Source organism: Hyposmocoma kahamanoa, unplaced genomic scaffold, assembly GCF_003589595.1.
Source record: "Hyposmocoma kahamanoa isolate Upper Pololo Valley unplaced genomic scaffold, ASM358959v1 78, whole genome shotgun sequence".
In the NCBI taxonomy this organism is placed as follows: Eukaryota; Metazoa; Arthropoda; class Insecta; order Lepidoptera; family Cosmopterigidae; genus Hyposmocoma; species Hyposmocoma kahamanoa.
In genome coordinates this window covers 18,259,399-18,275,720 of record NW_020653945.1, presented here as the reverse complement: position 1 = coordinate 18,275,720, position 16,322 = coordinate 18,259,399, and the positions used below count along the sequence as shown (strand labels likewise).

General features: G+C 34.5%; 2 protein-coding genes across 4 annotated transcripts in view; one reads left to right on the top strand and one right to left on the bottom strand.

Annotated features, from left to right (window-relative positions):
- The first annotated feature begins 3,859 nt into the window (after nt 1-3,859).
- LOC113232949 (S-formylglutathione hydrolase) lies at nt 3,860-12,242 on the top strand. Of its 3 annotated transcripts, none has more exons than XM_026467867.1 (5): nt 3,860-3,965; nt 6,690-6,910; nt 8,716-8,961; nt 10,461-10,680; nt 11,982-12,240. In XM_026467867.1, exons 2-5 carry the CDS (start codon nt 6,696-6,698, stop codon nt 12,162-12,164), a joined length of 864 nt encoding a protein of 287 aa, XP_026323652.1. In that variant the 5' UTR covers nt 3,860-3,965; nt 6,690-6,695; the 3' UTR covers nt 12,165-12,240. The 3 variants fall into 3 exon arrangements, with proteins under 3 accessions (XP_026323652.1, XP_026323651.1, XP_026323653.1); XM_026467866.1 differs by having other exon boundaries at nt 3,919-4,085; nt 11,982-12,242; XM_026467868.1 differs by lacking the exon at nt 3,860-3,965 and adding an exon at nt 4,150-4,354 and having other exon boundaries at nt 11,982-12,241.
- A 142-nt stretch (nt 12,243-12,384) lies between these two features.
- LOC113232948 (presenilins-associated rhomboid-like protein, mitochondrial) overlaps nt 12,385-16,322 on the bottom strand; it is a 10,712-nt gene continuing 6,774 nt past the window's right edge. Inside the window, exons 7-9 of the mRNA XM_026467865.1 lie at nt 14,728-14,829; nt 13,905-14,002; nt 12,385-13,013 (exon numbers count right to left, since the gene is read on the bottom strand). Of these exons, the coding sequence (XP_026323650.1) occupies nt 12,917-13,013; nt 13,905-14,002; nt 14,728-14,829 (297 nt within the window). The 3' untranslated portion in view covers nt 12,385-12,916. The remainder of the gene's footprint in view (nt 13,014-13,904; nt 14,003-14,727; nt 14,830-16,322) is intronic.

The following is a 16,322-nucleotide window of genomic DNA, read 5'->3' as shown; positions in this document are numbered from 1 at the left end:
CTGGAGGAAGCGGGTTCATGAGTGGAGACCACGGCTCGGAAAACGTAGTGCAGGACGCCCTGTGGCCAGATGGAGTGACGATTTGCGAAGGGCTGCTGGCAGTAGACAGATGCAACGAACTGAGGACCGGGCGAAATGGCGCGCATTGGGAGAGACCTATGTCCAGCTGTGGACTACGATAGGCTGATGATGACTACTGAAGTACCCTTTTTCCAAAAAAAAAGAATCGTCCAAATCGGTTCACAAATACCATACTGCCAAATGGCCGGAGTTATCGTAAAATACATACAAAAAAAAATACAGATGAATTGAGGACCTCCTCCTTTTTTTTGAAGTCGGTTAAAATACAATTTTTGTTATCAGATACCAACATCGTAAGATAACATCAAAAACATTGCGTGACAATGTTTGAACAAAATCGATTAAAAGTGTTTCAAACAACGTAAGTTGAGCATCTACTGTTTTTTCCGCAATCTTCTGTTTTTTCGTTGCAATATCTTCCGATTTTTTCAGATTTGACCTGGCAACACTGGTTATCTGTCAGGTTAGTCGCCCCATCCAACCGAGGACACGGCATGTTTCGTTAGCTGACTCATGCCTCCTTCTCGCATTCATTGAACAGTAAATTACGGCACTTCGTTTTCTCCCTCATCGTCAACCGTCTGTATTGTCAATGTGCGTGTTACACACTTTTCGTTCAAGTGTGAATCTTATGTCACTCGGAAAAAACATGGCGTGACTGGTCTAAAATTCGTCATTCGTTTGGTTTGTATTGTATTGTACTGTGCTCATCGCGGCGGATTTCTACAACTACGATACGGCTAAGTCTTATTTTGTTTAATATTTTAAATTTTACTAACACTTTTTTTCTGGAATGGTGCCGTGAAGAAACTAAATCAAATTTTTTTGAGATTTGATGCCTCAGATGTTAGGGAAAGTAACCCTATCAGCCTTAAACATTTTGTACACGATATTAAGACCATTAAACATTTATGGATTGATTTGTCTAAATTGGAAGGAGTGAAATTCTTAAATCTGAGACGTTTAAATCAAGATCCACAAAATTTTTTTGGGCAGATTAGAGCTCATGGTGGTTTCAATACTAATCCGGATTGCACCCATTTTGTCTCAACCTAGAAAACGTTGTTGATCAATAACATCTCATCTGAAAAATCATTATACACAAACTGCACCACTGATGATGACGTAATGTTAGAAACTTGACTAATTTGGTACAACGTAATAGACAGTCAGTCTCTAAAAATATCGATTATGAGGTAATTGTGATTAATTGTGAATTAATAGACACTATCCCACAAGGAAATGTTATGCAAACAAATACTGTGTCGTACATGGCTGGTGCAATTTGTCGCTGCCTGTTGCCTAAATTGCAGTGTGTTGACTGCGACCTCTGTAACGATTCATTATTGTCTACAGATATACAACCGTTTCACACGTTAATTGCTAATGGAGAATATAATTTAGAAAAACAAGCACTCTATTATCCATCAAAAAATTATAGTTCATTAGTATGGGAGAGTGTTTACTTAATCGATAAATTTTTGCCTTAGATTTGCTATGTTTACGTTTACCCAAAATTACTCTCAATTTTACAGAAAAATACTAATACCATTTGGTTTACTTGCTCGCGACACAAGAAAGATTTTTTGACTGCTTTTTTCTTTACCTACGTTATAAAAATGCAGGGAAGACAATGGTGCATCAATTTTAATAGAAGAATACACAATGTTGATTCCAGACCAAAGGCAGCAGAAACGGAAAACTTGATGCAAAGTAAAGTCACCAAAGGTTTAAGTTATAGATCAACTAGGTTATGCAGTTCTTAATTGCTATTTAATTATTTTTATATTTGTTGTTTATTTTATCGTTATCAAGTTTGCCATTTCGTTGATTATACTATTTGATTTTGTTATGTCAAGATTATCGTTACACTCAATGACAAATGTTTTCACTCGATGCAAAACAACTTTTTTATTTTATGTATTTGTTAGACTTTGAATAGCAATTCTTTTAGATCTATGTAGAATGTTAGCAGTTCTATTGTGGCTGCCCATAACATCTTTAGAGTTTTCTTTGTATACTCTATACGTTTATGTTGATTGTTGTGATTAGTACTATTTAATTATAATCGTTATAAGCTTGATTCACATAATTTATTGATTTTTCATTCAAATGATTTGTAAGTTTATATAAGTTAAGGCTAAGTCTATATTGTATATTAGACCTAACTTTAAAGAATAAAAATTGTAAATATGTATAGAATCACAAAGTAAGTATGTCGTTTTTAATGTTCTCTTACATAAATGATAGCCAGGCAAACGTACTAGACTTCACTTTAGACTAAAGATTATGAATATGTATAGAATCGCATACTAAGTAGGTACTTTTTAATGTTCTCTTGTTCTCTTGTATTGATGCTAGCTAGGCAAACACACAAGACCTGAATTTCAAGTCTAAATTATAAATATGTATAGAATGGTTATTGAGTTACAAAGTGCGAAGTAAGTTTTAAACGTCCTCTTATTCTCTTGTATAAATGATAGCCAGGCAAACATACTAGACCTCACTTTAAAGACTAATAATAGTAAATATGCATAAAATGACATAGTAGATAGTTTAGAAAATTGTCTTATTGTCTATTAATGATAGCTAGGCAAACATACAAGATCAGACTTTCAAGTCTAATTTGTAAATATGTACAGAGTAGTTACTAAATCACAAAATACGGAGGTAATTTTTAACGTCCTCTTATTCATTTATACATATAAATGATAGCCGGGCAAACTTTCTGGATCTGATTTTAAAGTCTAAATTTTAACTGTGTATAGAACAGTTATTAAGTTTCAAAGTAAGTAGGTAGTTTTTAATGTCCTCTTATTCTCTTGTATTAATAATAGCTTGGCAAATATACAAGACCAGATTTTCCAAGTCAATTATGTGTCGAATAGTTATTCTGGGTGGGTTGGTAGTTTTTGGTGTTCTTTTATTCTCTTGTGCGTTTCATATTCCGACCAACATACTAGACCTTAATCCAAAGTCCAAGCAATTATTAAATTATTATTAAATTATTTATATGTATATACGTATAAACACTTCTGGTATACTTTGTGCTATTGCTGTTGGGTAAGAGTAGTATTCCATATTATATGCGGGCGGAGCGATGTCCAAGTAGTGGTTGAGTCACACGGAACAGCGCGAAATTGTACATTATCTTATCAGCAGAGGGGCCATTAGCTTAGTTAGATATACAAATTGTTTCTACTAAATATAAAGATTGTTATTTAAGTTAGGTATAAGATATATTGTATGCAAGATTATGGTTGACTGGTAGAGAATGCTTTTAGCATTAAGTCCGCTTTTTGTAGATACCATTATTGTCTTGTGGTCAATGAAGATTAATAAATAAATAAAATAAATATAGTAATCAATATGCAGACAGAGCTACTAGAGTACTGTTAAAACCTGTTGGATTAAATAATACCTATTTTATTCATTTTAATCCCCATTCTTATAAATTTCTCAAGAACCTGTACGTACAATACATAAACCGAAAAATATTCTATAGCTATAGTTAGCGAAAAATATCGTATAGCACAACCCTAACACCGGTTTTATCCATTAGAGGACTTCCCTGTTTTATTCCAATTTAACTATTATAAACATACGAAAGGTGTAAAAGAAACAACAAAGTGCCCAATGATCAAATTCTGAAGTGTAAATGAAATATTATAATTATAAATTTATCAATGAATACATATTATAGCACACTCCGCGTAGCCTCATACTTGTATTAGTAGTTTGTGCCTCATACCTTACTACTGTGACATTTATCTGATAGGCAATTGGTGGTCTGTCTAGTGTTAGTGGTTTGAGGTCAGAGTTGTCTATGGTCAGAGTCAGCTCTAGTTTGTGGTCAGCTCCTCTTCCCGGGTTATCATTGTGTGGTAAGAATTATTAAATTTCTTTTCTATTGTATCCGTAATGTACAACGATGCAATTCGTTCAACATATCTAATAAAAATTGCACGTTTTGACAGAAACTGGAATTAAAAATGACGCAAACAGTAAGTGCTCTATTGTTACTTGTTTATCCATTTTGCAAACCCGGCTTATGTGATGGAAACGTTACTTGGCATTCAGTTTTATTAATATTTTGGGTACCTATCTATTTTAGATTGTCATCTTTTCTATGGCCTAAAAGACAAATTTGTAAAAAATTTGTAAAGTTCAAAATTGTGTAAATTTTAATGAAAGTGGCGGTATTCTACGGACTATATACATTTATTACTAATTTGGGTACCTATCTATTTTATCATGTCGGACAGTTGAAAATGTAAGTTCTACGTATAGAATTCTTATTTAAGTTATAATTCTCTACTTGCTTAAAGTATTCAAGGTCACTCGCTGATAATGTTGTAGGTTATTATAATTAAACATTTGGTTAAAATGTAAGCCACCTGTAAGTATTATGGCGCATTTACACTAGGCCGTCATGTCGCCTTCGCTTTCATACCAAAGGCGGAAACATATCCTACGTAAACACTGAGTCGTTATTTGACTGTAGTTCACCCCTGAAGACGACTGAGTCAACAAAGCTTAAACAGTGAAAAGGTGAAGACAGCCGTTGACTCTTTGAAGTTGTGACAAATAAATAATTATCCAAAATTACTTTTCTCCACATGCAGCAAACAAACAACATAAATTAATACTAATACAGGTTGTTACCCATGTAACAAGTTGAATAGATCTATAGGTCAGGTACTGGGGCCTATAAGATGCCTCTATAGGATAGCCTTTGCTTATTTTTGTTTTTGCTAAATAACTCTGTAAGCTTTGTTTTTTAATGGTACAATTTTGTACACTCCAGGTACTAAGATACTGTGTTCAAGTTTTTGTAGTAATGTGGTTATATCTTTATGATATAACCACATTACTATATAACATAATTTTGTACTTTTGAAACACACATATATGTGGCTTAATGTACCCATATACTTCTTACACCTACTGCCTGATTGAAAGCTTTGTGAGGATGCATGACATTTATGAATCTAGGAAATGAAACTATTTTTCCGGATTTAAATATATATTTGTTTTTCCAAACAAATCGACGTTTCGGGCCCTTTACAGGTCTCATGGTCACAGTCAACCATGAAACAAATATACGCGATTTAAATCCGGAAAAATAGTTTCATTTCCTATGTGTAACAATCGCGACAACCTAAGAACTCGATATTTATGAATCTCCATAATTTATTGTTTAAAAATCTTATGATCTAAACATGAATTCTCTTGAAATATTTGTTTCTCACTACCTATGTGAATTGTTGGTATTGGTGGCGGTATTAACAATAGTGTGCCTGATAATCCCACTATATTCTAAGTTTAAAGAGTACTGGACAAAATGGCCAGAATTAATTTAGAAAAGTGCATTTCCTAAGTAATAGTCTTAGGTTCAACTCACACTGGCACACAGTGGCCCCAAATTGATAATTCTTGGACATAGGAATAACTTGTGGAGTACCCAGCTAATTTTTTTTATGTGATAGATAATAACATTTCTAACAACTTCTACTCTTGTAGAATTTCTTGAAAAATTGGTAGTTTCTGAGAATTTTTTTTTTGTATGGAGAAATATACATTTTATTTTTATCTCAAAATATACGAACATGTAATGTGCGTGGGTTACTTACAGTATAGTTCCAATAATTTTCTATGTAGAAAAAAATAATCCGTCTGCATGTACTTGCGGTTTTATAAATAAAGGTGCGGCAAAATTGCTAACTCTTTTATGTACTTTTTTAAGAAAATACATGAGCTTCGACTAAAGAAAAATTAATTTTAGTGTAATCTAGAGAGTTATAACAATAACACGAAAGTTAAGTAGAAACTAGTATATTGTGTTCAAAAATAAATGACAAATCTAAAATTTTGACACCTTTTTACTCGCAAATCCGCAAGTACCTGCAGATGGATTCTTTTTTTCTTGATAGAGAATGATTGGACCTAAACTGTAAATAAACCACACACATTACATTTTCCTAAGTTAAGAGATAAAAAAGAAAATGTATATTTCTCCATACAAAAAAAAAATTCTCTGAAACTATCAACTTTTCAAGAAATTATAAAAGAATAAAAGTTGTTAGAAACGTTATTATCTATCATATTAAAAAAATATTTCGATACTCCTCAAGTTATTCCTATGTCCAAGGATTATTAATTTAGGACCACTGTGTGGCGCAGAGTCGAAGCGTCGCGAAATAAGGAATCGAGAGTCGACGCGCGACGACACACGCCGATGCAATTTGTTGCAATCGAGCGATTTCGCCGGTCGACGCGCGTCGCCAGGCAGTGTAGTTGAGAAACAGGAAGCGACGCGACGCTTCGACTCTGCGCCGGTGTGAGTTAACCCTTAGTGCAAACTGGGACTTCATCATGAAGCGGTCATTATGCTAATACCTGGTCCATCGAGGTTATCAGAATAATTTATTTATCTTGTGTTGATATCTTTCTGGTTGTGAGCTATACAAAATGGTGATGGGTAATATGTATTTAAATTGTACTTAAGCAATTTTTAATTATATTTGACATCTGTATTGAGACTATATTGTGTCATGTTAAGATTCTCAAGTACGAAGCACTTACAAATGTAAATTTATAATCTTCAGGCCAAAATGGACAACTTGGAACTAGTGTCATCGAATAAGATATTTGGAGGGTACCAGAAAGTGTATGCACATGAATCCACGGAGTTGGTTTGCAAGATGAATTTCTCCATCTACCTTCCTCCACAAGCTGACGGTGGGGATGTGAAATTGCCCGTCTTGTTCTATCTCTCTGGTCTTACATGCAATGAACAGAATTTTATCACAAAATCTGGGTTTCAAAGGTATGTTAACAATCAATGACATATCAGGCGATACATCGTTTGTTGTGGTTGTACCAGTACACATTCTTCCATTAAACCTTTTTTTTCGCTTTTAGCTGCCATCTCATTGTTCACACTTTCATATGTAAGAATTTCATCTTTCACACAATCCATCACTCTTTAATTTGATATTCTTCCTCATCCCCATTCATGTTTAACCTTTTACAGAGTGAAGGGTGAAGAACCTAATTATTATTAATTTCAAATTAGTTCGTTAAAATGTTTCTTTTTTGTCAGGTGTCAATATTAAAACTGAGTCAACGTTAGGCTGCTTCTACTTAGATAAAAAATACATTTTTATTAAAGCTTCAGAGAACAAATATGCAACTTGTGTTTTGTTATGTCAATGCATGTTATCATATTATGGTTAAAAGGTCTAAAGGTCTTGGCATAACGTTATCAGTTTCATGGCCTAGCATGACATTGATAGGAGATGGCAATTTCTTTTGTACTCAAGGTACTTATTGTAACTACTAGGTATCTACCTACATAAAGGTCGCGTTACAAAATGTTGGTGTGGTTGCGGTGGTGCCTGCACTAAATCAAATATTTATAGAGGTTGCGAAACTGTTTTCATGACTATAGTCACCTCTACAAAATTCTGGAGTCCATTGCCTTAATAATTAAGATTGTTCATGACTACAGTCACCTCTTCAAAATATTGAATCCACAGCCTTAATTATTAAGATTGTTCATGACTACAGTCACCTCTTCAAAATTATTGAGTCCACAGCCTTAATTATTAAGATTGTTCATGACTACAGTCACCCATTTAAAATTCTGGAGTCCAAATCCTTAATTATTAAGATTATTCATGACTAAAGCCACCTCTTCAAAATTATTGAGCCTACAGCCTTAATTATTAAGATTGTTCATTAATACAGTCACCTCTTCAAAATGATTGAGTCCACAGCTTTAATTATTAAGATTGTTCATGACTACAGTCACCTATTCAAAATTCTTGAGCCCACAGCCTTAAGTATGATTGCCTTTTGCATTGATATCATTCCATGTGACACTCGAATACCGGACTCGTTACGTGTCGTACATATTTTTCCTCGTAATTACAAATAACCCAGGCTTGAAAATGATTGAATTTAGATATCACGATTTTAAACTTCAAAAAAAAATTACTGAATAACCATTAAGATTATATTCTCGTTTATAAGTGGATAACTAATCATTACGTATAAATAAAAATAATCCCATTTACACATTTAATTACACGAGGAAAAAGTCTTCGCGCGGTAAGGGTGCTGGTTAAATTACAGGCACATGGAAATTATAATTATTAATACAAAGACCGAACACTTAGGAAAATTCCTTCGATCCAGCCGGATTCGAACCGACATCTTCTAGCAAACTGTGCCAGATGCTATGCCAACTAAGCTACGGAACGAACCAGAGAACTTCACGAATTTTTTTGTATGTGCTTATTTTGTCGGATCTTTTTAAATGGTTTTTTCAACGACTTTTTAGCCGTAGCGTCATATATGAGAAATCTATGAAAGTATTTCGTCACCCAGTTAGGTAACTTTACAGCTACCAGACCTGGCTGGAGATGTCGCTATTAACTATACTTAATATTTTTGAACTCGAAGACCCCTATTGCGAAATTCACTATCATGATTTTGCTCTTGAACTTTTTAAAAGCTAAACATGAAACTAATTTCATTTATTGATATGTATATCATCAGAATATTTTATAAACCTATGAGTATTTTTTAAAAGAAATCTCTATGAGCTTGTACTACAATTTTTTCCAGATACGCAGCAGAACACGGTATCATAGTAGTTGGCCCTGACACGTCTCCTCGAGGCGTAAAACTTCCTGGTGACGACGAATCTTGGGATTTCGGAGTATCAGCTGGCTTCTACCTGGATGCCACTAAAGACCCATGGTCTAAACACTACAGGATGGGAAGCTATCTGAACAAGGAACTTTATGAGTTGATTATCACTTCTTTCAGCAATGTCGTGGACCCTGACAGAATCGGTGTCATGGGTCACAGGTAAAGTTATTTGAAATATTTAAGGGTTACGTTTTTATATTAAAAAACAAATCTGGAAGCCTATAATGATGTTTTATAAACACATACTTTGGTGCTCCGTGAACCTGAAGAGTTCTATTTCCGGACGGATCAGGTTTACCTTTAATTAAAAAACTCTAAACTAAACTTAATATGAGGTCTGTCTAAGATACCGTAATAGCCTTAAGAACCATCCGAATGAATTTGCAAAACAGTTGACAATCTGCAGTTACAGCAAAAGGCCCAAAAGAAAAGAAATACTCCCGTTGGAGTAATGTAGTGTGCGCACAGTTAAAGGAACTCCCGTTGGAGAGTTCGCCTGCGTTGACATAACTGATTATAGATTACATTACACATAGATTACCTACAGCATATTTGGTAATAGTGGCACTAATTGCAAATGATTCACTACAAAAAAAATTAGGTCTGTGACTCGCGAAAACCCAATACGAACTGCCTGGCATGCATATCCAGTCATATATGTCCGGCTGCATGCGATTTCGGTTTATTTTCGGTTTCGGTATTGCATTGACACAGATCGATGTCTTACTTTCTCAAAATCGTATCTTATAAAGAGTGATTATTCAGGAGATGGCAAAACTTTCTATTTATTTTAATTTTCTTGTCAAGGGTGTTCATTTGGATGCGTTACTTTAAGAATAGGTTTATGCTAGTGTGTGAATATTAAGGGAATGTGATGTGAAATCAGGCTGCAAGATTTGTATATATAATTCATTTTTTGCATTTCAGTAACTTTATGCTTTAAGATAAGAGTTTGAGAAAGGCGACGAAATGCAATGGAACTTCGCAATTTTATTTTGTATTTTCGAATATAACAGTCCCTTTGGGTTGTGGCATAAAGTAACGCCTGAAGTTATAAAAATGAATTTGAATCTTGTGTAAATATTCTCGTTACAAAGTTAACATTTATGATTATAACGTGTCTTGTAATAACTAAAGACCCGCACTATAGTTCAAATTCAGCTTAAGCGCATAAGAAAACTTGAAACATGGAGATATTAGCGAGAGCTTGGAATGTCATATGTATTTGTGTGTTTACAGAAGAATTGTGTGTATTTGTGGTTTTTATGCGAAAGATACACCGCTCATCATTTAGTGTCCAAATCAAGTCCGTGTATATGTCGTGGCAACCAAGTTTGCGTGATTTATGGGAATCTACTGTCCATAGATAACAGAAATTAATGTTTACTGTACAAAAATGATAGTTGTAACCATTGAAATAACAAAGTTAAAACGTTAAATCCCTCTCCTGTAAAAATTTGGTTTGTGCAGATACGCGCCTTTTACCAATGCTACATACGAGGATTTGCACTATCCCCGACGATATGTAATTCCGAGCACTCGCTAATATCACTATGGAAGCTCTTCGCATAGAGGTCTCGTGAGTCGACAAATTTTATAACTGAAAGTACATCGATTAATCGACGCATTATCACAACTTTAATAATATTCGATTTCAGTATGGGAGGTCACGGCGCTCTCATCTCAACGTTAAGAAACCCTGGACTATACAAGTCGGTGAGCGCATTTGCGCCCATCTGCAACCCGATTAACTGTCAGTGGGGCATTAAGGCGTTTACTGGGTATCTGGGAGAAGACAGGTCTAAATGGGCCGACTGGGATGCCTCCGAGCTGGTTAAGAAATACGACGGCCCTCCACTTACTTTGCTTATTGACCAGGTAACTCATATGTAACTGAAACTACATGCTTACTATTAAAACATCATTAAAACTATCCATTTTAGTTCTGCGACGTTTAAAGAATTTAAATGAAAGGGAAAAAACGTGATTAGGTCCCAATCTGAACAAAATTGTTCAATGTTCCAATACTAATAAAACCTGTGTGTATGGGAAGCGGTAAATTGTTTATCCGAATTTTCGTCCGAATGAAAACTAAAAACAAAACGTAGGCTAAATTTGAAAACCTCGTAAGCCCATTTTTGGACGAAGTCAGTGAATTACCATCTATTTGCAAGTTTTATTGAAATCTAACTGCCTCTGTGGCCGAACGGTTAGCATGCTGAGATCCCAGGTTGGATTCCCGGGCTGGAAGAAATTTTTGTATGGCCTATATTTATTTCTCTCGTGAGTTAGGGTGTTATTTGTGGTTGTCTATGTGTCCATGGCACCCGCGACACAGGGTTTCCCTAGTGCGGGGCTTTGTTGAGTGTGTGCGTTATTATTGTTATAATTCCACGAAGTTTCGAGGTCGGTTTTTTTTGTACTCTGTACTGTATTATGACGCAATTGATGCTTCAATAAGTTATCACGGCACCACTGGGGAGCTGCGACAAGTCTCTGTGTACGTATTAGGCCACAAACATACAACTCAGTGAGTAGGTACTTTTGGTATAATAAAGCTATTATGTGATCATACATCAAAAGTGCTTTTATGCCATAAATTTAGTATAAAGTTAAGTTTTATAACTCCCCTATGTAAACTACAAAAAGTTATCGACTAATTTTGTTTGTAGTCTTTTTGTAGATGTGGTCTTACTGCACCAAGTTTGCGAGTTATATAACAACTCGCGAACTTGGTACATGCATATTTCCTATAAAAGAAACCTACATGATCATTTTCCATGTCTACTTCAATACAGTAATGTGGAGTGTTGCATATCCAATCAGATACAGAGATCCCTTTGCTTTTGTTAATACTACATATTCATATTTTTTATAAAAGGAACCTACTTCATCAAGTCTACTCGTGTACCTATCAATCGGATACCTTTTGATTTTTATTAATACTACATATTCATATTTTTTATAAAGGGAATCGACTTCATGAAGTCTACTTGTGTATCCACTCATATACATAGATCGTTTGGTTTTTATTAATGCTACATAAATTCACATATTTTATAAAAGTAACCAACTTCATCAAGTTTACTTGTGTATCCAATCAGATACATAGATGCTTTGGTTTTTATTAATGCTACATTAGACTGTGAATGTAGTAAGTTTTAAATATCGAATTCCAGGGCGCTAGCGACAAATTCTACGTTGAAAAGCAGCTCCTACCCGAAAACTTGGTGGAGGCATGCCGCTCGGTTGGAGTTCCAGTCATTTTGAACCTCAGAGATGGATATGATCATTCCTACTATTACATCTCCACGTACATTGGAGAACATTTCAGTTTCCACGCAAAGATACTCAAAGCTTAAGCTTGTAAAGTAACAAAATAAGAACAATTAAGGTGTATTTAAAATGTATTTTGTAATAATTTTTGTATATAATACAGTTGTTGGTTTTAAAAATGTCTTTTTAATTCCACTTAATTTAAAAAATATTAACTACTAGCCTAGAAACAAGTTATATACTACTCAGCCATCCGAATACTGGACAGTTGTGGACTGGACTGATTGCGACATAAACAAGGGGCTTAGTCATGAAATTGAAATCCAGTATGAAGTTCAGAGCATTTCTGAAACATAGTCCCTGAATATCGAGTTCCAACGCAGTACTAGTACTGTAACCATGGGATGTTTAACGAGAACAGCTGAAAACCCGAGTGCGTTCTCTGTTTTCGTTGAAATCATTATCCGAATATTACCTTCGTTAAGTCAACATACGTCCAAGTGTTGGGCCGTTCACTGTACGTGTGCCATTAGTATGTACATGAATAGTAGCAAATAACAACAATAAAATAGCGTATTTTTTATATAAGTACAGATCTGTTTAACAGGTTCCATTTGGATTAAACCTCCAAGCAAAGAGAGATCAATCAACACAGTCAAAAGAAAACAATTTCAAACCGCATAATTTGTATGTAACTCTCAATAAATGGTAAAAGTTACAACATATTTTAATATAACTAAAATTTACATTATAACAATGCTTGCCATTATATCACGTCTCACGTGCTTCTTTCAAGACCATACTTCGGAATAGTCTCATGGAGGTCATTTTAAATTTACTATCTGTCTGTCGTATTTTTCCGTAACGTATGGTAATATTGGAGGAATTTGTCTCTGTTACCCCAAATATGGGTACCTCCCCAATGACACCAGGCCCTGGAAAAGAAAAATGATTTATTTATTCTCATGACATCGCCGGTGTTTGGTACAAAGCGCGTACGTGACATTTCGTAGATTAATCAGGGGAGCATGTTTTAGGTTTTAACGACTTTTAAAATATTTATATTATGTTTTAAAACTTATTTTGGTTTTAATTATGTAAGTTTTTGTTTTAAAATTGAATTTAAAACTGGATGTAAATATTTTAAAATAGTCTTTAGAACCTAAAACATGCTCCCCTGAAAAATTTACGATATGTCGCTGACGTCCATTCCACAAAATGCCTACGATATATAATTGCAAGCAGTGCGATTCCGCGGCGCTTGTATAGTAGTGATGCAACAGACCTCTGCTTCTGCTTCCGCAACTTTTATAATTTTTTAGTTTTTGTTTTTTAGTTTCAGATTGATGGGGCGCGTGTTTTTTTGGATATTTGTGTTACGTGCTATTAAGAAACGAAAAACAAATACTGTTTGGATCTTTTTCGCTATTTAGAGTATTTCCAGTTTCGCATCCGTTTCTGCTAAGATTTACTTGAGATATCTGTTTCCGTTATAACACTTCCGTTGCATCACTAGTACATAGTTTTCCGTGTACAGCACGTCCCCTAAGGAGACGATGTAGGTACGCTTTTCTAAGGGTCCAAACCGAATTATCGTACACAGTAAGCGCACTCAAAGCGGTGAGTTGGATACGCCTTTCAAGCTATTGTATAAGCCATTTTGAAAACTGTACTTAGTACATCCATTAGGGGATGAATTAGGTACGGCTTTTCGTAAGAAAGCGACATATCCCTGGTTCGAAATATGTTGAGCAAAAATTCGAAATTAAGTACGCGAGTTATCCGTTTGTATAGTTTATATGTCCGAGTTTCACGGTTCTACTTACATGCCAAAGAGGGCGCCACCAAGATGAGCAGCATGGTCAAAGAATTTCCAGCCAAATATTACGCCAGCCAAATCAATACTCATTATGACTTTTATGGCCTGAAACAAAAAATGAAAATCTTGTAAAATTAAAAATGTACACAGTTTTGTGGCAACTAAAAAAAAAAAATAAAAAATATTTTTATTTATTAATATATATATGTATTAGAAATTAGAAACTGTAGCGGTCGCCTTTGTAAATATAGAGGTATATCTGTTCACATTTTAATTTACAATCGTTATTTATAGACACAAATAATAATAATAATTAAAAAAAAATATCTTTTAGGCCTTGGAAGAGGCGATTCTAAAATAGATAGAATAATAATAAGTGTGGGGTGTGTATAGCATTTCTTCGGTCCGTAAGTGTGGTTCAAACCAGCTAACAAGCTGAGGAAAATAAAGTAAATAATAATGATTTATTTAGCAAGGCTTTAGAAAATAACTTAATTAAAATTAAACAAGGTGCAAAATATTAGGCTGTAGAATTAATTCTAAAGTAAATGGCCACTAACTTCCCGTACTAGAAAAAATCTGTCTGTGTTTATAAAGACATTAAATAGAAGGAATAAAGAATTAAAGGTACATTTCAAACGATTTTTGTTATATAAGTTAGTGGAACCTGTACGTATTTACAAAAATCTGAATGCTACACTAATATCACAATATCAAGATCCAAATACGTCATCTTATGACACCTATATTTATAAATTTGTAGCACCATATGTACAAATTTATAAATAAGTATGGTTTTCATAGAAATTTATGCAGTAAAATGTACTTACCGAGCCGGCGGCGAACGTATACATAGGCAAAAAGATAATGCTCAGCTTGGTATCAGGAAATTGCAGGCATACATAGGATAGCACCGACATTATTGCTCCTGACTGTAAGAATATGACAAATATATTACTTAATAATATAAAAATAATCGGTTTATTGAATATCACTATTATTTTTTGTAAAATTACTCCACTATAAAAAAATAGAAGTAGTTTGGCATAATTATTAGTACAAAGATCGAACACTAAGAAATATTCCTTTGATCCGGCTAGTTTTGAACCAACGCCTTCAGCATACCGTCACTGACGCTCTCCCAACTGAGCTACGGAACGAACCACCACACCTTACGAATTTTTGTATGTGTTAGTTGCAGATTTGTATTTTTGGTTTTGAAATGACTTTGCCGTAGCGCCATCTGTGAGAAATCTACGATAGTTTTTCTTCACTCAAACTTCCCCGTAGCATGGCTACGCATAGTCACAACGCGCGCGGTAAAATTGATTGGCTATCTAAATTAGATCAGCCCCCGTAGTATGGCTACGCATGATAAGACACGCGCGATAAAATTGAAATAAGCGCGCGCTATTGGATGTCTCAATCAGATCTAATTTAGGTAGCCAATAGGGCGCGCTTATTTCAATTTTATCGCGCGCGTAGCGATTAACATGCGTAGTCATGCTACGGGGGCAGGTATCTTTACATCATTGTCAATATTAAATCAGATATTTATAATGGGGCAATTTTCTTAGTAGGTTCATAACCCTTGGTAAACGCGGGAAGTCTCTAACACGCATTGGGCCAACGTGATAGGCTTTCGTCTAGACCCTCTGCTTTGAGGAGACCCGTGCCCAACAGTTGGAGGTATAATAACTTTATGATGATGAATCTTTTTATTGAGTCAAAGTATTTATTGTTTTCATAATATGTTGCACAATAATATCAACATTACCCTGTTAAAAAATACAACCATAAATGGATGTAAATGAAAATAAAGTAATTTAAATAAAATTGTAAAAGAGAAAGCTATAGTTAATTTAAAACAGAACATATAACATAATGGATGTGTGAGTATAATACATAGGTAGGTTAACTGCTTTTCAAAAAACTCTTTCAGATTAAGTATAATAATAACTCAGTAATTTTCAGGTTTTCTTTATCCAATATCGGTGGCAATGTTTATTCCATATTCAATATTACAAAGTATCATAGTGGGAAAATTATATATACTTTTGGTGATTTCAAAGATCCACAAAACTCAAAGTTATGACCCTTGTGTAGTGAAAAAAAGGAGATGCAATTTTGTGATTGTCCCTATGACACTGTAAAAACAACCTTTGCCAGTAGACAATTTAATAGACGTGCATCTTACCCATACACTAATATTAATAAAAATTTCTTAATTTAACCCTTTATAGACCCACGATTGCTAAAAAGTTGTGTATGACTGGCTGCACTTTAAATAATGAAGAAACTGAATCCATTATGGAAATCTTACAACAGATATACTGTACTCCTATATATTTTACAAATTTACGCAACACACACACACGCACACACACACACACACACACACACACACACACACACACACACACAC

Excerpts from the sequence above, each read along its gene's own strand:
- LOC113232949 (XM_026467866.1), top strand. Across the intron at positions 6,911-8,715 it reads ACAAAATCTGGGTTTCAAAG|ATACGCAGCAGAACACGGTA; the intron begins GTATGTTAACAA and ends AATTTTTTCCAG. Across the intron at positions 10,681-11,981 it reads TTACTTTGCTTATTGACCAG|GGCGCTAGCGACAAATTCTA; the intron begins GTAACTCATATG and ends ATCGAATTCCAG.